The sequence below is a fragment of the Trichogramma pretiosum genome, unplaced genomic scaffold (genome assembly GCF_000599845.2).
Source record: "Trichogramma pretiosum strain Unisexual culture from Peru unplaced genomic scaffold, Tpre_2.0 scaffold30, whole genome shotgun sequence".
Lineage (NCBI taxonomy): Eukaryota > Metazoa > Arthropoda > Insecta > Hymenoptera > Trichogrammatidae > Trichogramma > Trichogramma pretiosum.
Window position 1 is genome coordinate 1,409,619 of NW_019641675.1, and position 21,887 is coordinate 1,431,505.

The window sequence follows — 21,887 nt, forward strand, 5'->3', positions numbered from 1 at the left end:
TTCAAAAATACCAGTACTAAACAATCTTCATGATTTCGATTTTAATAGAACCTCGCCGCAGAGCCTCCTTAATACAGATCATAAGACAGTCAAAGTTCTGCATATGTATACCATGGCCAGTATAAATTATGGCAGTGCAGATAATCTCGATGGCCTAAATTCCAAGTGGTTGTATAGCAGCGAGGGTTGCAGTGTGTTGGTGGCGGGAACGGCAACGGAGCTCTGAAATTCGACCGTATAAAGGCTCTCTCGCATGCGTACATACATATACGTATAAGACTGATTTTGATAATAAGAGGGCTGCCTCATTTCTCCCCGGCTTACGAATCGCGTGACCACTTTTCGAAACACCTGTCCACCGACCCTATAAGTCTTGCGCGGAGAAACAATGCTGAGCATACATATATGCATGCATGCACATACGCGTCGGCTACTCGTTTAATGCTACGTTTTATAGGCCAATGATGAATGCAATTTAGATAACTTTTATTGTTAATTGTCTATGCCATTCGAGCTGAAACGAAAAGAGAATAATTCTACTTTCTGCTACGTTTTAAAACCACAATTCTTCAATTAGAAATATTACTTTTGACTGCGAATCGGAAATTCAAAAATTATTTTTATGAATGCAGTGTTTTTTGATCGACCATACGATTTTTTTTTAATTGAAAATTAGAGAAAACACCACGATTTAAAAAGTTCTCTATCTATTTGCTTTCTATTTACGCTATTTTGATTATCATTAAATATCTTAATATACTTTCAGACGTTAATATCTAAACTTATGGCTCATGTCGGATTCGCCATCTATAGGTAGGCACTGATCCAAAAATAAAACTTACGGTTCAATAAATCCATACAGACTACAGGTACGCTTGACATTCTCGCGGCTCGCCTATACCGATCGTACGCCAACTTATTGAAATCTCCTAAGCACATAGGAAACGTTTTTTTTTAAGTGGTTGCTCATTATACGGAAGCGTAAATAAATACACACGATGACAGCTTTTTTGTTATTCATATTCCTACCAAAATCGTTTATTTTCACTTACACTCGCTTCGTTTGCAATACAATTTTCAGTTGTTTTTTTTTTATGTAATAAAATAAAAAATTTCAAAAAACCGTATACACGAAAATATAGCAACAGTTCACATTCCTTATGTATAGTAAAAAATACGATAATATTTCTGTCCATTGGTTTACGTTTTATGAGAAACTATGTAATATCAGTAACAACGGGTTGCATCGAGTGCTATGCAAAGCGTTTGACTTTAGTTAGATTAAGACTATTAAAAAGTAAGTTTAGCACCTCGATCGGCACACAAGGTTTATCTTTGAAAATTATAACAAACATTTCATCTTGGATTTATAAGTTGAAAAAAACCATTAAATTAATCTCTCGACTTTGATTCAAACTCCTTTTCGTTTCGAGTCGATAAAATTATCTACGCACGTACTTATATACATATTTACAATAATATCTTATTCTCTTCAAAAATAACACTTCCATCGTTCTTCCATTCGAATTTGTCTTTTTTTTTTAGAATAATAAATCTTGATTATTATTGTCCGTATTGTGTTTAATGATCTTTGCGCCCATGGCTATATGCAAGTGCAGCAGCAGCGAGAGATAAAGACTCTCACAACAGTCGACAGGCATTCTTCATGAAATTCTTCTTCTTGTGGTGGCGAATCTTGCCGGTGGCCCTCAAGACGATCGTACCGTTGCTGGGATTGCGATGATTGCCTATCGTGCCGTTTGGACTGAAGGCGCCTGCGAACAAACAAGCGAACGACACAAAAAAGTATGAGAAATCGTCCTAAGATAATTCAAACGACGTCGCGAAGGAGAAATTGTTGGCAAAAATCGATCGGGTTGCTGCTGTCGATACTCGGAAAAAATGCCCATTCACCAGTCGTCGCCGCGAACAATCCTTCCTTTCCTCTATAATACGTGCCGTATAATACGTAGTAGGTAAAGCACAAGAGTACACTTATCGAGCATCGCTTTACTTTTACAATTTCCAAGAGGCATCGCGTGACCGCTTCTCTGACCGTGTGTGCACGTACATACGTATATACACATATATGTAGGAACAAATTCGCGCGAAAAAGGAGCCATAAATATATATTGCTTCATCGATTTATATTCATTCGTTTCGCGGGTCTCGCAAAATGTCAACGCACCAAGTGCGCATGTGTAAGCCTATGTAGCTGTATAGATACTGGCAGCGCATAACGATACATCGTACGTACTTATATATAATAATATGCGAATGCACATCATGGAAAGTCGAAGCGAGCATAAAACGAGGTTGAACGCGAAGTGGTGAAAAAAAGAGGAAAGAAAGAATAAGAAGAAAATTCGCGCATACCAGAGCGAAAAAAGGCTTATAAATCTCATCTGCATAAGAATGATATTAAAAAGCAGGCGGTAATTCGCGGCCGGCTCCGATATAGGATAAGCGGTACACGACGCGTTAGAGCTGCATTGCGATGCACTCGTATATATACTATATATAATATGCACTACATCGATGAAGTAATCGAGATACGACGGCCCGTACAATATCATTTCGAGCAAAACCTGCTGCTCTTCTCTGGCTCTCTCTCTCTCTCTCTCTCTCTCTCTCTCTCTCTGTGAGAGGCGTAATCTATATTTCAGATTTATACACACGCATAATAATAACTATAAGGAAGTGCGGGCATTCGCAGTGTACGTGAGCCAATGACGATTGTGGCGTTGCGGTGTGTGTGTGTGTGCACGCGCGAGAGGTATCTAATCGCAAAATTGTTCAAAAAAATTTATTTTTTTTTGGAGAGGGGTGTCCTTACTTATGACGGAGCCGGATCGCGGCCCGGACGAGTAGATCCTGAAGTCGTCCTCCTCCTCGTAGCGGCGCATCTCGTAGAGGCAGCGCGAGGCCAGGTGGCGAAACACGCCCATCACGCCGACGTCCTCCTTGACCGAGGTGCGCAGCAGCTTGCAGCCCAGAGCTCGGCTCAGTCGTTCCGCTTCGTCACTGCGCCGCAGTAGTCGTCGATCGGCAGGAAAAGAAGAGAGAGACACGTCATTTATCATATTGTCGAAGGGATAAACGTTGATGCGTGCGTTAGACTAGATTACTTACGGATCGATCACGCACTGCTCGATCAGGTCCATCTTGTTCTGGACCAAGACGGTCGGTATTTCGCCGCACTCGTTCTCCACCTGTGCCCCCGAAGAATACATATTATTATAATAACACAGTCGAGTCACTTTTTATGATAATTTACTGTGATCGTTATAGAAAGAGAGAGAGAGAGAGAGAGAGAGAACCTCGTAAAAATCAAAATTAATGTCTCGCTCGCGTATCAACCGTTACAACTCGGCACAGTCTCGTACACGAGCGCGCCGCCGCACTCACGGATAAGAACCAGTATTACACACATACAAGCCACGTTTGCTACTTGCATAAAAAATGTTTACCCGTTGGCTCGAGAGTGCGCTGAGAATCGTTTTTTTTCTTTTTTTAGTTTCGCGAAAACGAGAAGCGAGAAATTGAATTTTCGATATTAATTAAGGTCTTCGGTACAGATGTTGAGCAAATTCAAAGTGGAAAATGAAATTATTTATCATTCGAAGAGGAGGCTGCACGATGACGCCGATATTGAATGAAGTTGTTTTCACGCGTAAATCACGCGCAGTTACGGCGTTGCGTTCACCCAAAAGCTCGTCAATATGCGCAAAGAGCATGATACATCCAAAAGCTAATTTCACGTGCTTTCAAAGCAATGTTCGAGTCGACTACATCGGGCGCGTTATCTTGGACATATGAGAAAGTAATCAGCTCCACCGGGGATTCATTGGAGCTCGCGTTCTTAATGAACGATCTTGTTTGACTGACTAGAAATCGAAGATCGAATCTTTATAACGTACGTCTCTCGATATGGCGTGGCGGCCTCTCCCGTGTGTGGTCGAGTTCGAAAAGTCAACGAAATATCTGCGTTAAAACGACAAGAGAGCTCGTAGCGGAATAATGTGAAAAATGCATCATCGAGGGCATCGCGTTTTCAACGCGCAAGGCTACGCAGCACGCTTACAATATAGTAATAATCCGAGTAGCGAGACAAAGTATACGAGGTACACGAGCGCGCATACCGATCATCGTTTTCACTTTATGAAAGGGGAAAAATAATAAAATCTCGAGTCAACTACTGCAAGTACTCGTGTATATATACTACATTAGACGACGAATCGATCCAAATAAGGAGTCGTCGCGCAGCGCACGAGCTCTCTTGGGTTAGTATATCGCGCACACGAGCTATACCCGCGCGCTGACTTCTATATGAAAATGTATATAATACATAGCTCGAAGCAATGCCGATTGTCGCGGCGCGCAGCTGTTTTATACGTGCGTGTATAGGATGTGCCGCATGTGCACGCACGCAGCTGTGTTTTTTTCTTCCTCTTCTTTTTTTTTTGTATTTTCATCGCTTACACGCGAACCGCATCGTCGTAGGCCGCGGCGCGCGTAAGGTCGATTATAATAGCGTGCGAATTCGCCACTGCGCGTACATAATGCGACGTTTTTTTTGTCGCCTTCGTCGTCGTCGTCGTCGTCGTTTCATTTTACTCTCGCGCGCGCTGCATTTTACTCCGCAGCGGTGATAGACGCACAGTTAGACTCGCAGGCTCTCTTGTAAATGTCCTCTCGCGCAGGCACCACACTACACACAGGTATTGTCGCGCGCGCGCCGCTCCGCGAACTTCAGAACGCCCGGAGTACATTGCTCCCTTTACACTTGCGCATGCGACGCGCCTCGGCTCTTTACACGCGTTCGCGTAAAGTTACGTTTGTAACACGGCCAAGTTCAAGGCGCAGCTTTGACGCGTATTTTTTCCTGTTTTTTTTTTTTTTTTTTTTAAATCATCGTCGCGATCGTTATAAATACATAATGAAGCGGTTTATCGAGCCGTTTGAAAAATTCATCTCTCAATTTTCATATACCCGTATGAGTAAGTGACATTTATATTATATCGAAAAGCTCATCGATACGCATTATGAGCCTGACGACGTTTCTCGATCCTGTCGTTCGAGTGCATAAATTAAAATTCATCCGCGTGCGCGCCAATCGCATTCCACCGCGCGAATTTATACCAGTTTGCTCCGATCGTCAAGTAAAACTTCTACTTTGTCGAGTATGTGTGTGTATATGCGTATACGAAGACTATCTGTAATGTGTAAACACTCGTATAGTCGTCGACGGTTCTCACGTTTAATGTGTATATGTATATTGTATATCAATGGCGGAGAAAATCATTTTGTGCACGAGGTGTGCAACGGTATGAAAAAAAAGAAGTATTCTTTTTTCTCCCTTTTTTTTTCATCGCGTCTCATGCAGACGCGACCGCGCGCGAAGAGATTTTGTGTAAAGATTCAACGCAACGTTGAAAGAACAAGATAAATGCCTCGTTTTGTTTCTTTCTTTTCAAATCTTTGTAAGTAAATCTAATGAAAAAAATAAATAAATAAAAATGATAACGATAGAGAAAGAAAACGAACCTTGATCTTCCACGACGGGATGGCTTCGAAGGAGTCCCGATCCGTGGCGGAGAAAGCCAGGACGCAGGCGTGGGCGCCCCGATAGTAAGCCGCGGTGATGGCGTCGAACTCCTCCTGGCCGGCCGTGTCCCAGAGCATCAATCTCACGTCTTCTCCTTCGACCCTACATGCGAAACGATAATTTTGTATATTGTAATTTGATATTGCGTATGCAGTAAAAAAAAAGTCCGATAAGCTTCCGCACAATTACGAGGGGAAAATATTATTGAACCTGCTTTCGATGATATCTAACATGATCCACTGGTACACTATAAACGTATTGTATTACCGAAGTATCGCTATAAGCGGATGTGCGTCGCATTATAATAAGCACGCGCGATATAGCCGGCCGAGTGAAACGCTGAAAACTACTGATTTTCTTGTCTCTCTCGCAAGCTAAGCTTTATGTGGGACATTGTCGATATGATTAGAGAGTGAAAACGTCTCTTGTATACACGGAAAGCGATGGCTTCTCGAAAGCGTATCGTTCATACGGAAATCGGCGCGATTTACTTATACACCCTTTAGACAGGATCGCGACGACAATACTCGAGGTTCGTCACGCCTCGTACGATATTTGTGCACACGTGTAAGCTTCTCTTCTCCTTTGGGGTCCGCGTCTCATTTTCTTCTTCCTTACCGCGCTTACAAAGAACGCGATAAACATACGATCCCTCGCGCGTACGCGCGAAATTAAGCGCATTCCTTCATCGCCTTGTGCGAGCGCGTGCGGAGCACACATACACGTACGAGGGCTACGCAGATAACAACGGCTTCGCTGCGTATGCAGCACGTATTATAATATGCACGCGTGTGCGTGCGGTGCGCGTGTTAAGCTCACTCGAGAGCCGCGTATAAAATATAAGTAGTGCAAAATAGAATATATTACATTCGCGTACAACGGCGGATGACCCGCGTTGCTACGTATAACAAGTGCATTGACGTATACACGTACACCGCATGAACACCTTACTGTATATACTTGCACAATGCGTAACATGTATACATCTTTATATATCTATATTGTATATATGTAAGTAGAAGCGAAAGAGGAGCAGAAGCAGCTAAAGCAGTAGCAGCTCGAGCTTATTCATACCCCGCGCATGAGATGCTCTGAGATATAGACGGTCTCGCGCCTGCTGCATACCTTGTATATATAGGCCTATATGTACTTGCTACAGAGTTGGGTATACGGGAGTACATAATATATATAGCAAAAGGTGCATCTCCATGTGTCTAGTGCGAAGCCTGCGTACGTATAGGTGTGCAAAAGTGCACATGTATACAGTACACGTCGGCTCTCTCTCTTTCTCGTACGTACGCGCGAATAAAGTATATACGCAAACTTTTTTCCCATAGAGCAACAGCAGCAACACAGCAGCAGTTTACGCAGTATACAATATATGTATATGTACACGCGCTTAGCCGTGGCCATGCACGCGGAGCACAGTGCAGCGCGGAGGAAATGAGCGACTATATGCGCGCCCGCTCGTGTGAGATTGTGCAGTGCATCAGCAACAGCAGCAGCAGCAGCAGCAACGACGAGTTAGCTACATATGCCTCGTCTACCTGCAGCCGCAGTCTACATATATACTTCGTATGCGTTGCAGTGTAGCTACTGCACGTTGGGTTACGCACCAATTCACCGGCTGACTATATAGAGAACGAGCGATGCGTGCGAGGCCCTGAAAGGGTTTTGGGTTCGTTATAGGCCGACGTCGAGCAACGTTACGACTGATTCGTCGTTCGATTGACGGATATTGCTTGTTTTTTGATTTTTTGTCCAAAAACCGATCCGTCATTTTTCTTTCCCACCCCATTGATTCTATCCCATCGATACGATATAATTTCAGGTAAAAGATACGCAATAAAAATTCATAAAACCGAGAGTAACACCCACTATATTGATTCGTACCCACAACTAATTACAAAAATTTACTCGCACACACGTTTACTTGCCCGCGATCGTGTGGACTTTTCCGCCGAGCAGAAAATCACGTTCCGAGAACGAGGGTATGCACACGTATATTTACGCGCGCGCGCGCGCGAATGTGTATACATATATGCATTACACATGTCCGCGAAGCGACAACGCAGAGCTCGAGAGCACTACAAAATTGTCGACTGCTCGCGCGAGACACTGCGCACGAGAGGCGCACGCGAGTCCGGCATTGTGTGCGCGGGCGAACATCGGTGCGAACACCTGCGTCGCGTGTAAGTACATACGTAAATCTGTACAGTAGCTATCCGTGAAAAGCTACTGTAATATTACGATAAGAGCAACAAAAGGGAATTCATTACAATAACAGCTGCGATGATGGACTTCGGAGTGCCATTGGCTCGTGCAGATATATTATACTATAAAAGTTGCGCGATTACGCTCGAATTAATGCGCAGCACAAATCGTCACCACGCGGATAAAGATCACAACCGTCTTTTATATATAGATGCACTCGCAAGCTTAAAGTGAATATTATACGAATCATCGTGATTTTCGCGATACACACGATGATATAGATGCATCTATCTCGCGCAGCAGCGCATTACATTATATACATTTTATACATTCATTAGTTATGCATACACATCCAATTTAACGACGCTGCAAGCGCGTGAAATATACGACTCGACGTGTGCTGTCTGCCGTCCTCGATGGAGAGTAAAATTCCAATCACGATATAGGCATGGGGGTACAAAAAAAAGCTCGCTTTAATTTATCGGTAAATACACTCTGGAGTATGAAGAGTTATGTATGCGAGTTTTAACGAGCTTGCGCTATGGATCACCATCTACCTTATCGCTACTCGACCAGCTTTATACGTGTTGTATATTAGAACGACTGTTGTTCCCGTTTTTTCGCGTCTGTCTCGGCTATACGAAGAAGTTGTCAAGGTAATTCGTATTCGCACGCCGCGGTACAATGAAATCTTGCGGAGCAGCCCCGCGCCACGCTTTAATTGCGTGTTTGCAGTGGAACATGCAAGTTAGCTTGCGTTCACAAACGTAATGGCGAGATCGAGACAATTTCTTCCCTTTTTTTTCGTTAAATTTTTTAAGAAAAAAATAAATGTATAGATTTTGAACCGCGAGGGTGCGACGCACACAGTAGTTAACAATGAGCTGCTGCTGCTGCTGCTGCTGCTGCTGCTGCTGCTGCTGCTGCTACTGCAGCGCGGAAGCTATACATCGTTATATTAACATACGGCGGACACGAAATGCACGATTATGCGCCTCTATATTATCGTGCACTTACGCGCGGGGAGTATACATTTTCGTCGTCGTTACGCACCGAGGAATAATTGGCTTTTAACTCGTATAAGCATCGTATCGTCGTGACTTCTTAATAAATCTCATCTCTTTCCCGCGCGGCTAAGCAGAATTACATCGTATAGGACATTTATTGCGCTCGTATGCGTTGTGCGTGCATTAAACATATTTCACGCGTTTCAGATGTTTATACATTTAAAATACGCAACCCCCGGGTGGTACAAAATTTTTTTTTTTTTTTTTGCTTAGCAAAAACTCATGGTCATTATATCACAATGCGATGCTTCTAATGAAGAGAAAATACTCGCGCGATGTGTCGCTCGGAGAAAAAGAGAGAAACTAAAACGGCCAATTAATCGGTAATTACGTAAAAGCACGCGTTAAGCGAACTCGCTGCACAGCGGCAGTAGTAGTGAGTAATCGAAATGCGATAAGCTCGAGAGGAGACGCGCGCAGTGCTGCATAGAGTACGTTGTAATATATGTATATACTCACTCGATTTCTCTTTCCAGAAAGTCCACGCCAATGGTCTTTTTGTAATCGCGTGTGTAGGTACCCTTGCAGAACCTCTGGATCATGGAGGATTTGCCCACCGCACCATTGCCGACTATCACCACCTGCGGGAAAAATCGATCATCATTCGATGGAGCGCATACACGGCAACTTCATTAATATTATCGTTGTATACATTTTTTTTATTCTTTTTTTATGCGCGCACACGCAAATGCCAAGCATAGCTGATCGTCATAAATCATACGCGTGTCCAGGCGCTGCTCTATATTTTCATTCGATAGAAAGTGTAGAACTGGCGATGCTGAGCCTATAATTCGAGCCATTTTGCCGGGGATTAATTTTTAAACGCTTTTTTTCACCGTTGAAGAGTCCGCACGCTGCTCTTACCTGCGCCACGCTCGCGCGAGCTCACGTAAAGCGCGGCGCGTTAATCGATTAATTTTCTTGCGTGAGTTTTTTAATGCGCGCGAGAAACGTTCCAAAGAATATCCTTGAAAAAAAAAAGTGTATCAACCGTAATGAAATGACACTTATTTTCCTAAACGTCGTCCGCGTATAGAATTTATCGAACTGCATGCGGTCTGTGTATTACATCGACGGGGGCTGCTGCATGGATCGATAAAATTTACCATATAATACAGTCGAGCTAATTTGAAAATGAACGGTTAACGCGCGCGAAACCGGACACAGTGTATATATAAGTACACACCGCGACAAACTTGCACCTACATCGTGCTCGGCGTTTTATTACCTTTTCTATAATAATGTTCATTTTTCTTCTGGGTCGAGAAAACGTGTGCGTTGCGCTTATAACGAGCCAGTTCAAAATACCTCGACTGGCTTGGAGATATGGACACGGCACGACTATTTCTGCGAGCCGCGTGATCTTCAATTAAATTACGAATTCAAAAATCAGCACAAGGTCGTATACTCTTCTCCAAATCGCCTCCTTAAGTTCGTCGACAACTTCATCGTACGCGAATAAAGCCAAAAAAAAAGGATTCGAGTTAAAAACAAACAAAAAAAAAGTCATTAAACGAGGTGCATAAACATAACGGAGTCTCGAGCGAGATGCGCGCCAAGCGTTGCAGCAGTTCCATCGGAACTCCTAAGTAGGCCGCGCTCGATTAGCGCATACGCGTTCCAAAAAAACCGGTTGCGATCTCTTTTACGCGCGCATGTGTGATCATTCGCACTCTTTTCTCGAATCGCCTACGTCTAAAAATTAGAACATTTCCCCCGCAACGGTGTGACGATTGAAAATGGCAAGAGTTTAAACCTTCGGAATCAAAACCCCTACGAAGTAGTAAGTTTATATACGAATATCGCATTTGTCGGATAATAAGCGAGCGCGACTTTTATTAAAGAGCGCATCTTTATACTATGTCTCGGCACAGGAGATTCTTTATAATTAAACGTAAGATAACTGCTGCCGCTGGATGGAATGTCTCGACTACTATACACAACCATAATAATTATAAACGTTCGCCAAGAAGCATATAATGGCTCGTTACAATCGCCGCGATCGATCGCGCGCACGTAAACCACTCTACCCGCGCGATTAACGATTACAAAGCAACGCGCGTGCGATTATCGCGATCGGCTTTTTGACCTCAACGTCGAATATTCCATACGCAGCTGCACGCGTGCCTTTAAAAACGTATAACGAATCGTTGTTTAGAGACGTATCATACATCGAAACGTATACTACATGTGCACACAATCGAAGCGAGCCGCGGCGCGTTGCTTGGCATCCGTCGCGCGGGGTTATTTTTCTGCTCGCGTATTGTGCAAAGTTCGCGCACCGCGCCCGAAACTGCGAGCTCGAATAAATTGATTTTTCATCGCTCCTCGTTCTATACGCCTAAACCTAATATACCATCGGTGAATCGCTTGCCTTATTATACACCGTCTCGTACACGTACAGGTAATATATATATACAATTCGCTTTTAAAGGCACGTCGCGCCGCGTCTGATCGATAGTCGAGCGAGCTTCGCTTGTACAGAAAAATATCGCGTATACCTATGCCATTACCGAACCTTTGCAACTGCCTTACATACGTATATATACACAATGTATTTCGATTAGCACAACCTTGCGCGCGCGCCTATACGTACAATATACCTATATATATATATATATATATATATATCCATCGCTCACATTTTTCATGACACACGCTAATTCGATTTTAATTTCAAGCAGCGGCTGCTGCTGCAACAGGCTCTAATATAATTAATGTCAAACGTGTTGAATGAAAGCGACACTGCGTGCCGACGATCGTCGTTTTCGTTTCGCGCGAAAGCTCGAGTATAGCAGTCGCATAATAGACGCGCTCATTGTACGCGTACGACTTTTATTCGCACGGCAGCTATAAGAGAGGCCCATGGCGCGAATCGCGGTCTTATCTCGCTGCCTCGATCATAATGTGACGAAAATCGCGACGAGCCTTGTACGGGGCCGGCGCAGCTTGTGCCGCGCATCAACTTTCGCGTGTTTCCCATGTTACATAGAAAGCCAAAGCCAAGGCAAGAGTGGAGGGGAAAAAAAACGGAAGAATAAGAAGAAGAAGAAGCAGCAGTGCATACAGCAACGCAGCAACGAGTGGCAGACAGGCACTGCGGCACGGAGAGTCTCCGAGGCGCAAAAAGCTCGATTGTTTTTGGGACCCAGCGCGCGTCTCGTCTTTCACCGCTCAGTCTCGCACTTTTTTTCTTCTATCTCTCCTCCTTTGTACGAAAATGCGATTCAATTCTAATTGCGCCACGAGGTGCGGTGCTGCTGGCGGATCGTCGCGATTCTTGCCGCGGAGCGAGGCTAATTACGTATACACAAGGCGCGCACAGCTTATATACATATAGCGCCGAGCGAGAAGCAAGAGAAGATGTACCGGTTCAGATTATCGAAAACGACTCTGTTTGTGTATGTATGTGTATGTGTGTATGTGCAGTAAGCTAAGTTTAATTATGCGCGCACCCAAGGAGGCTTATATTCGCTGCCGCCGCCGCCTCGCGCTCTTAATCGTGTGAAAGAGATGACTCCGTCTTACATTGTGAGTTCGATGCAGAAGAAGAAAAGGAAAATATGATTTTAACTGCACATACACACTCGTAAACATATTTGCCATTCATATGAGAATTATAATAATGAAAAGGTTCGCGCATTGAAATGTGCGGCACGACGGGGATCGACAAAGTTACCACAACGACTACGAGGGTCAATCGACGCTTCTTCTTTTTGTCTTTTGCACGGCAAGATCGTCGAGCGAATTCATACATGACACATTCTTTTTTACGTTGCTACCATTTTTCCTGATTGGCGTAGCCTCAGAAAAGCATTCACTTTCGGATCACCAATATGGAAAAGAAGTTTCACTTCGAAATAATAAACAACAGCTCAACCCGGCTTCCACGTGGATGTTCTGCGTAAAATGAGCCCTAATGAAACGATGCGGTGCGTCTGACGCAAAAATTGCGCCTACGTATAATACGTATTTACTTCAGTAGAGCCGCACGCGCGGAAGCCTAAAAGCCGAAGGAAGCTAAATAGCATTTGCACACGGAATGCTGTTGTATGTATTATATCGTGCGAGCGGCATACATACACACATACACAAGCGCTAAGAATATATTATCGACACGATGACTCGTCGAAGGTGTGCTGATGTTACTGCTGCTGCTACTCAGCACAACTACGTTAAATAAAGTCCCTCGAGTGTGTGGGTGCTTGTGTGAGACGAGCGCGTCTCTAATTTCTAATTGTCACGAACGTTCGAAGCTATCCTATATACATAGCTTCAAGCGTGTGTCGTGCGAGCGCGCAAAATCGCGACGCGACTCTCATAAATATATTATAGGCAACTTTTATCGTTCTCCTTTGGATTAACCAATTCACTTTGACAAGGTATATCGACGCCTGGCGCACGAAATGTACCCCGCCTGCGTATGATTATCCTTTTTGAAATTTCATCGCGTTAAATTGAGCTCTAGGATATGCGCAATTATCCTGAAAATGAAAATTTAACGATTTCAACTTTGTCGCGCAACTGCGGGTACGCATATTGCACGAAGCTTTATACATCGGTTTAAAGCTTTTTTTAATATGTACATTGTATATCCGTACGAATTAAAGTACTTATAAATCGCGATACTTGACCTGATCTTGTTTCGTGGAAAATATCGAGGTTTCGTACGTACTTATATAGCCTCGGCGATTTACACACCACATTTATAATCCAAGCCGAGTCGTCGAAAGTATTCCGCACTCGATTCGGGGATAAACCCTTAACGACTCCTCCAAATTTCGACTGGTATATTTATATTGTATAAGATGTATCATGGCAGGCCACGTGTACAGTAGCAATGATATCCCCGCAGCGACGATTAAGATAATTGCGCGCCGGAGCTCGCGCGCGCGCGCACACACACATGCACATGCTGGTGCACTGACCCCGATGCGCCTACCTACATATAAGCTATTTATCTTTCTCTACTCGGCGAATCGCCTCGTTCGCAACGCGAGCGTGTCATTATTCTTCAGCACTCGAATTTGTTGGATTTCGTTTGCGTATTCTGTGTCTTGGCGATTTGTCACCGATTTCGAGCTACTTTTAAACAGCTTCGTAAAGTACGAGTTGTTGGTAGCTAAACCAAGTATTACTACTAGAGGATGTATTTGGACATTTGGCTCTGATTTATTTTCTGGTTAACGAGCAACGAAATCTCAATTGAAAAGTCATCTTTTTCGCAGTCAATTTCTCCAGTTGATGCAACCTTCACGATAAGAAATTTTCCGAACGCGACGCTCGCGACGCGTATTACATACACCACACCTGGTGCAGCGGAGGAGAAAGAGCAAGGAGAGATTGTTGATCCGAGATTAACTCGTAGCGGATTTATAGAAGATAAAATAATTTAGAGGCTGGCGTTATTGTATATAAATAAAAACAGTCACAGATAGCCAAACAAAACAGTCGCGCGAGCCCGACGAGTTTGACGCGCATCGCATTATTTTATTGTCGCGCGTCTCTCGATAGCGTAGAAAATCATGGCCAAGAACAAGCGGCAGCTGGTCTCGTTGTTTTCGCTCGCTCTTTACCTCGCCCTGTTGAGCCGTCGCGATTGCGACGCCGCCCGAATACTGGCGATATGGCACTTCGACGGCAGGAGCCACGCCAACGTGCTGCAGCCGGTGGCCAAGGCCCTGGCGGCCGCGGGTCACCGGGTCGACGTGGTCAGCCACTATCCGCTGCGGGAGCGATTCCCGAATTACACGGATCTGATCGAGCTGCCGCTGCGCGGCGGCAGGAACTTCGCCTGGCAGGATCTCGGCCCGAAGCAGGAGCTCGACTGGATAATGAGGACCACCAGGGACATCTGTCGTCAGCTCGGCGATCCGCGACTCGCGAGATTGATCAAGAATCCGCCCAAGGATCCGCCCTACGATCTCATACTTTTGCACGTACGTTATTTCGTTACAAAAGTATCGAGCAAGTTGATGGCTCTTTAAGCTTCGATTGTTTTCCACAGGTCATCGTGGGCTTTCAATGCTTCAGCGCGATCGGCCACCTCTGGGACGTGCCCATCGTCGGCGTGTCGACCACCCGGCTGTACCTCGAGGACAAGCTAGTGGTGGCTGATCCGCCGAATCTGGCCATAGCGCCGGGCCACTGCCTCTTCCATCGGGCCGAGCTAAGCTTCTGGGAGCGACTGGAGAACGTCTGGCTGGCGTATCGCGACCTGAGCCTCGAGTATCCGGAGCGCATGGCGTTGCAGCGCGAGCTCGTCGACGAGTACCTGGGGCCCGGCCTGCCGAGCTTCGACGAGATGCGCCGTAACGTCGCCCTGGTGCTGAGCAACTCGCACTTCTCGTATTACGGCGCGCAGCCCAAGGTGCCGGCCGTCGTGGAGATCGGTGGCATACACGTGCAGCGGACCAGGGAGGAGGAGAAGAAGAACGCGACGGCGCCGATCGTCGATCCGGTATGTCCATCACGATGAGTACACGGCGTGCGCGAGCTGATGTATCCGAATGTTTTTCCGTGCGTGCAGGGATTGAAGCGCTTCATGGACGAGAGCCGCGACGGATTTCTGTACTTTTCCTTCGGCTCGCTCATGGCCCTGGAAACGCTGCCGCGCGACATTCTCGACAGCTTTTACGAGGCCTTCGAGGCCGTCGCACCGGTCAGAGTCATCATGAAGGTTGCCGACCGCGAGCTCTTGCCGAGTGACGTGCCCAAGAACGTCCTCACCGCGACCTGGCTACCACAGCAGCAGATTTTACGTGAGTGCACGAATTTTCGACGTATGCTTCAATTTTTTGAATAATCACTTATTATACTTAATGATCGGTGTAATAAGAAATTCTATAAAAAAAGCCCTGAAATCCGAGGCTAAAATATCGAACATAAAATCTTTTTTCGGTGAAATGAACGTTGATAATTATTGCGGCCCCAAAAAGTGGTTAATGCAAGAACTGTGAAAATTTTGTTAGACATTGTGTCTACAGTTATATTTGGGCTTCCAAAGACGAAAAATTGCTTTTTCCCGTAAATACGACTACTTACATTTTGTGCGTGACCATACCGAAGTCATTCGAAACACGTTTCTGAATCTCTTTTTGATTTTGGAACGTTGAATATATCTAGAAATAAATCTATTATGAAAATCGAAAAAATGGCATTTATACGTCAACTGCAGTCGAAAAAAATTGCAGTGCATCTAGGGCGAAGCGGACTGCGTTAAAAACTGGTATTATAAAATTGCTATTAATGTAAGAAATTTAATTCTTTATTACCTTTATAATTAACAGTGTTTTATTTAACTTTAACATCGTATTTAAATAATGAGATGATATTGGAAAAACTCATGATATTATTATAAATGAAAATGTTTCAATTATTCTTCTGATCACGTACATTCAATTTTATACCTTCATTTAGTTGAAATGACATCAGGTGACGAATCGATGTTTTTTTAGAGACTAGATTTAGCCGTATATTTCTTTCTGCGTTTATCACAAAAATGAGATGCATCGTATTCAATATGAACTTTGGGATTGTTCTGTATTCTGATTTTATTATGAACCAAATCAATAAGTTTTTTGAAATTATTCTTGATTGTAGTTTTTTTCCCACATATGTCTCATGAATATTTGACATAATTATGGATCGCATCAATGTGAGTTTTGAGATGACTCTTTGCGGAGTATTTCTTTTCGCATAAGTCACATTTATGTCTGATACCCTTGTGCACTGCATCGACGTGGCTCTCAAGATAATGATTCGTTGAAAATTTTTTTTCACATATATCGCATGGATATTTGATACCCTTATGCTTCACATCGATGTGAGTTCTGAGATTACCCTTAGTTGAACATTTCTTTCCGCATATATCACATTTATATGTGACACCATAGTGTAGTGCATCGATGTGGTTCTTGAGTCTACTCTTTTTTGTGAATTTTTTTTCGCATATATCGCATGAATGTCTGAAACCTTTATGCACTGTTTTGATGTGGGTTTTGAGATTACTCATATTTGAGAATTTTTTCCAGCATACATCACATATATAATTGACACTATTGTGCATTGCATCGATGTGCAACTTCAGATAACTCTTTGCTGCATATTTCTTACTGCAAATATCGCAAGAATATGTAACACCATTATGCTTTGTATCAACGTGAGTTTTAAGATAACTCTTTGTGGATCATGTCTTTTGTATATGGCAAGCGCTGTTGCTGCTACTACGCATCTTTCCCACGTATCTTTCAAGTCGATATTTGTTGTTAAACTTGTTTGGTGTTTTCATTTTTGTATTTTGTTCGACAAGCTGAAGATTAAAATTCGATTCATCTCCAACATCACCAAAAAATTCTTGTTTCGAGAACGTGCGAGTATCTGCGAATAGGTTGTCGCGTAAGAGGCACTCGTTCGCCGTTTCAGTGTTGAATAAATGATATAAGGTATTTCAAGTCGAGTGAATAGTACACATTATATTATCAACCACGCATTATTACAATAAAATAAGAAATTATAAAATAATTCTGTTCCCAAAGGGAGACTCAGATAAAAAGCGACTTTCCGTCCTCTCCAAAACAAAAATATCTGTCAACAACATTTTCATAGTTCTTGCATTTTCCACGTTTCTGAGACCTCAACGAACAATTATCAACGACCATTGCACGCGACGGAATCGGACAAAAATTCCATTTGTGATTTTGGCTTCGATTTTTAAGAATTTCTTTTTTGAATTGCTCATGCACGCTTGAATATCACACAGAGCACAAAAATCTTCGAGCTTTCGTCACTCACGGCGGCGGACTGGGCAGCCAGGAGGCGATCTATCATCACGCGCCGATGCTGTGCGTGCCGTTCTTCGCCGAGCAGCGCGTCAACTGCGACATACTCGTGGCCAAAGGTGTCGCCGTGAAGCTGGACGTGCTGCAGGCCCAGCGCCAAGATTATCATCGAGCCTTCCACGAGATCTTGAGCAACCATCGCCGATACAAGTACGCCATCCGAATAGCTGCGCGTTCTCTTTCTTTTTGCATACAAAAAAAAACAAAACAAACAAACAAACAAAATTGATTTGCAGAATGGCGACGCGCGCGTTCTGCGACCAATTTTGGGATCGTCCCGACGAGGCGTCGTCGCCGCAAAAGCTCGTGGTCTACTGGGTCGAGTACGTGCTCCGTCACGGCAGGCACGCGCTACAGTCGCCGGCCGTTAAGCTGCACTGGTGGCAGGCGCAGCTACTCGACGTCTACGGCTTCCTGGTGGCCGCGGCTCTGGTGGCTCTCGCGCTTCTCGTTGCAGCGCTGAGATTTCTACTGCTCGTGTCGAGGATCGTCGTGCGTCGCTCGAGATGTCGGAAACGCGGCAACGACGTCTCCACTGCCGCTGCTGCTGCTGATAGCAAAAAGTCGCAGTAATTTCGCGCGCGCGCCCAAGAATTACGACTTGGAACCGCGAAAGTATTAAGTGGTAATGTGTATTATAAATGTAGTATAAATCTTGGAAGAATTCGTGTATTACATCGTCATATAATACGTATGTCGAATTAATCGATCGAGCAGCATTCAAGAGCGAATTTTTCGAGCCTTCCACTTTAGTCGAATAATAAAGATTATTATATACTATATTTATAAGTTATTTACATCGCTAGATTGTACAATATCATGGCCCGCATAAATCAAGTTGAAAAACGAAACAACCGCTCACGCCGCGATGGTTACCTATACAGACGGAATCGCGCGCAGTTCCGCACAGAGTCCAGCTGCAAATATGCACATGCACACAACGTGGCCAATTAATCGATAAAACTCGAATTCATAACGTAGGTATACGCCGTTTGCGTGGTGGTCTCACGTACATATGCGTGCATAGCACAATACACACGTGTCTTATACGTATAAATAATGCACTGTATACCGCTTGGACTATGTCAAAAATACATATCACGCAGACGAACATATCCTCGACATAGTAAATATTCGCGCGCGTATGGTATTACAACGCGTGTGTATTTACATGTATAATATTATTCGAGTCGAGGAACACGAAAGGCAGCCGCACGCATTGATTTTGGGAGGAGATTTTGCTACTCCGATAAAAATGTGTTAAAAGGATGGGTATTGACGAGCGCCGAAAGCAGAGTAGGAATTATTTTTGGATTTATCCTGCCTGCAATCACGTAAATGCGAATGTTTAATTGATGCGTAGGAACAGACGAACGGACTGAATCCGCGCGTGGACAATGCAAATCAGTATGATTATTAAAAGCATTTATGATACGGCAAAATTTGAACAAATCATTGCCAATCGTATCATAAAGCAATCGCCACCGTCACTCATAAAACTGCCCAAAGAAAAAAAGTCGCTCGTAAAGCGTCGCGTATAAGCTCGCGCGCATTCCGCAAACAATATACATAAAAGTACGCCAAGACGCGACGTTTCGCGTTGTTATGTACATAAAATGCCGCGAGACGTGCGTACGCGCGCGTAAAGTATAGATGGAAAAAGGAGTAGAGCGCGCAAAGACTTCTCGACGTCTCTCTTTCTCACTGCTGCTGCGGTGCACGCGGCGCAAGGACGCGCCGCTCCAAAAGGGCCTCAACCTTTTCCTTACCCACACACACACACACACAGTTACGTGTGTAATACATATACGAGTATGTATATGGCGAGCCTCGTGCCTCCGCACGAGCGCAGAGTTGAAGCGAGCTTCCCATCTTTTATCGCGGCCGCGCGGGGGATGGGGACGGGCAAATAAGACGACAAAGACGGGGGGCGACGATGACGTTGCTTTCTTAATATATCTACACATACACTTGCTCGTATAGATTGTGTACGTATATATATAAGGTACACCGACATCTCGTATATAATACAATATGTATAAAATTTCTGTAGCAACGAGGCAGCGCGTTCGTGTCTGTGTGTGTTTGTAAGCACACGTTATACGTATGTTAGTTTTGTATAATGCATATATCTTGTTTCTTGCTGACTCGTCCGGCCTATAGGAATTGATGCACTTCTTTCAATCGCGAGCCACGATATATGTACCGTATACCTACTATACATATACGTATGTGAATTATGTGCACACAGCACAGTAGCAGCATCAGTGCAATATTACATTCCTTACGCATTTAACTCGCGTTGGTCTTTTTTAATTAACATATAAACCTTCCACGAGGCAGGAACGATCGTGAAAATTTTCCGAGCGACTGATAGTCGCCCATCGATGGTCGTGTTCGATACCACTCGAAAGTTATTTACGCGGCTCGTCGATATTTTCGCTCGAAATCGGCATAGATTTAAATACACAGTTGTATATGTACCTATAACGCAACGCACGAGTGCGTGTATACGAGTGTTTGCGTACGTTTGTGCGTGTGCATCCATGCATCGACGATTGTTTCGGTAGAAATAATTATGAGCTCTTCTCTCTCTCTCTCTCTCTCTCTCTTTCTATATATGTATAAACAATGCAAGTGTATAATATAATAGACAAATACGGCGAGCCATGCACGGGCCGATCGCAATTAAAGAAACTCCTCTCCTCTCGCGGCAGCAACACTGCTTTCTAAATGCGCGATTCTTTTCACGTTCGGTATGCAGAAAAATAAATCATCGCGCCGAGCGAGCGAGCGAGATGCCCGCTGCCGCCGACGAAGACGACGACGAAGACGAGCCGCGCATATAATAGGAGCACGAGCAGCTCGCACATCGCGAGGATGATTTTCCCTTTTTTTTCGCACGCCTCTATAACATACGTGCCTTTGCATGTGCGCGCTGTATGAATTTCACCTTCTATGTGTGCACGAGGAATATATAGCGCATATATGATAAAGTGAAGAGAGAGAGAGAGAGAGAGAGAGATAGATAGATAGAGGGGGAGAAAAAAAAGGATGAAATGTAATATCTAAGCGATTTGCGTTGCATGTAGGTATAAGGTATAACGGAGTCAACTGCGCGAATTAATGACGAGTCGCGTTCAGCTTTTAGAATCGAGCTAATTTTTGGAGCACCTTAATTTATGTAACGCGTATATTGTATAGATGCTACAGGAGCATCGCGCAAGAGCCTTACCTTGAGTGATATCTCGAGCTCTTCCTCCCGCATTCTGAGCGCCAGTTCCTGATTAGCATAATACCCCCGGCCTACGATTTCCGGCGCGCGCGTCTCCTCCTTGGCTCGGCTCGCGGCTCACCTCCTCGCCTTCGCTCTGTATATATTATACTTTATTATAATGTATACGCACGCACGATACGTATTCCGTCTTTACTGACTCCTTCTGCGTCTTGGCGTTTCTGCGTATACACGTACAAAGTACAATAATCTGATTTGTGCGCTTTGGAGTGTCGATCTTCGGTGGCGTACCTTTTGCACGCGATGCACACTGATTTATGGATCAGGACACTAACAACACTTGCGACGGCAACAACTTTGTGTCGTCGGCAACGCGCAATATATTTTTTTATTCATACATTACGTATAATATTTTGAGACGACGTTCTACGTCGATATCATTTATTCGCGCACTATAGAAACAAACAACAGCGGTGTAACAGTAGTCAACCCAACAACAACAACAAAAACTATGTAATAGCCGCGCGGACACTTACGGATGCTTCAAGGCCGTTACAGGACTCGGCGAACCGTGCAAAACTTCATGTACCTATCTGCGCTTCCAATTGGAGCAGTATTTTCGAAATTCTGCCGGTGTATTGTATTACATAGGTTCTCGAGACCGAAAGAACTTGAATTGTCGCGAGAAACACGCACGCACGCCGTAAAAAAGTCCGTGCGACAAGGATAACGATCGAACGCGCGCGAGTCTCGAAGGCGGGTTGGGGCCCAGTAAATGCAGAGCAGCGACTGAGGCGCGCGCGAACCTACAATGGTATATAGTCGCGAGGATACCGAGCTATAGCCGCGCGACTCGCGACTGTTGGCGGCGAACTGCCGACGACTGCTGCTGCTGACTGGCTCTGGCTCTGGCTCTGGCTGCA

General features: G+C 44.4%; 1 protein-coding gene across 1 annotated transcript; it reads right to left on the reverse strand.

The window, feature by feature from the left end:
- Positions 1–1,195: 1,195 nt before the first annotated feature.
- Positions 1,196–21,381, reverse strand: LOC106653048 (ras-related protein Rab-23). The gene is made up of 6 exons (XM_014372274.2): positions 20,965–21,381; positions 9,349–9,470; positions 5,548–5,710; positions 3,133–3,212; positions 2,837–3,024; positions 1,196–1,775 (listed from the first exon to the last, which is right to left on the reverse strand). Exons 1-6 carry the CDS (start codon positions 20,995–20,997, stop codon positions 1,642–1,644), a joined length of 720 nt encoding a protein of 239 aa, XP_014227760.1. The 5' UTR covers positions 20,998–21,381; the 3' UTR covers positions 1,196–1,641.
- Between the last annotated feature and the right edge of the window lie 506 nt (positions 21,382–21,887).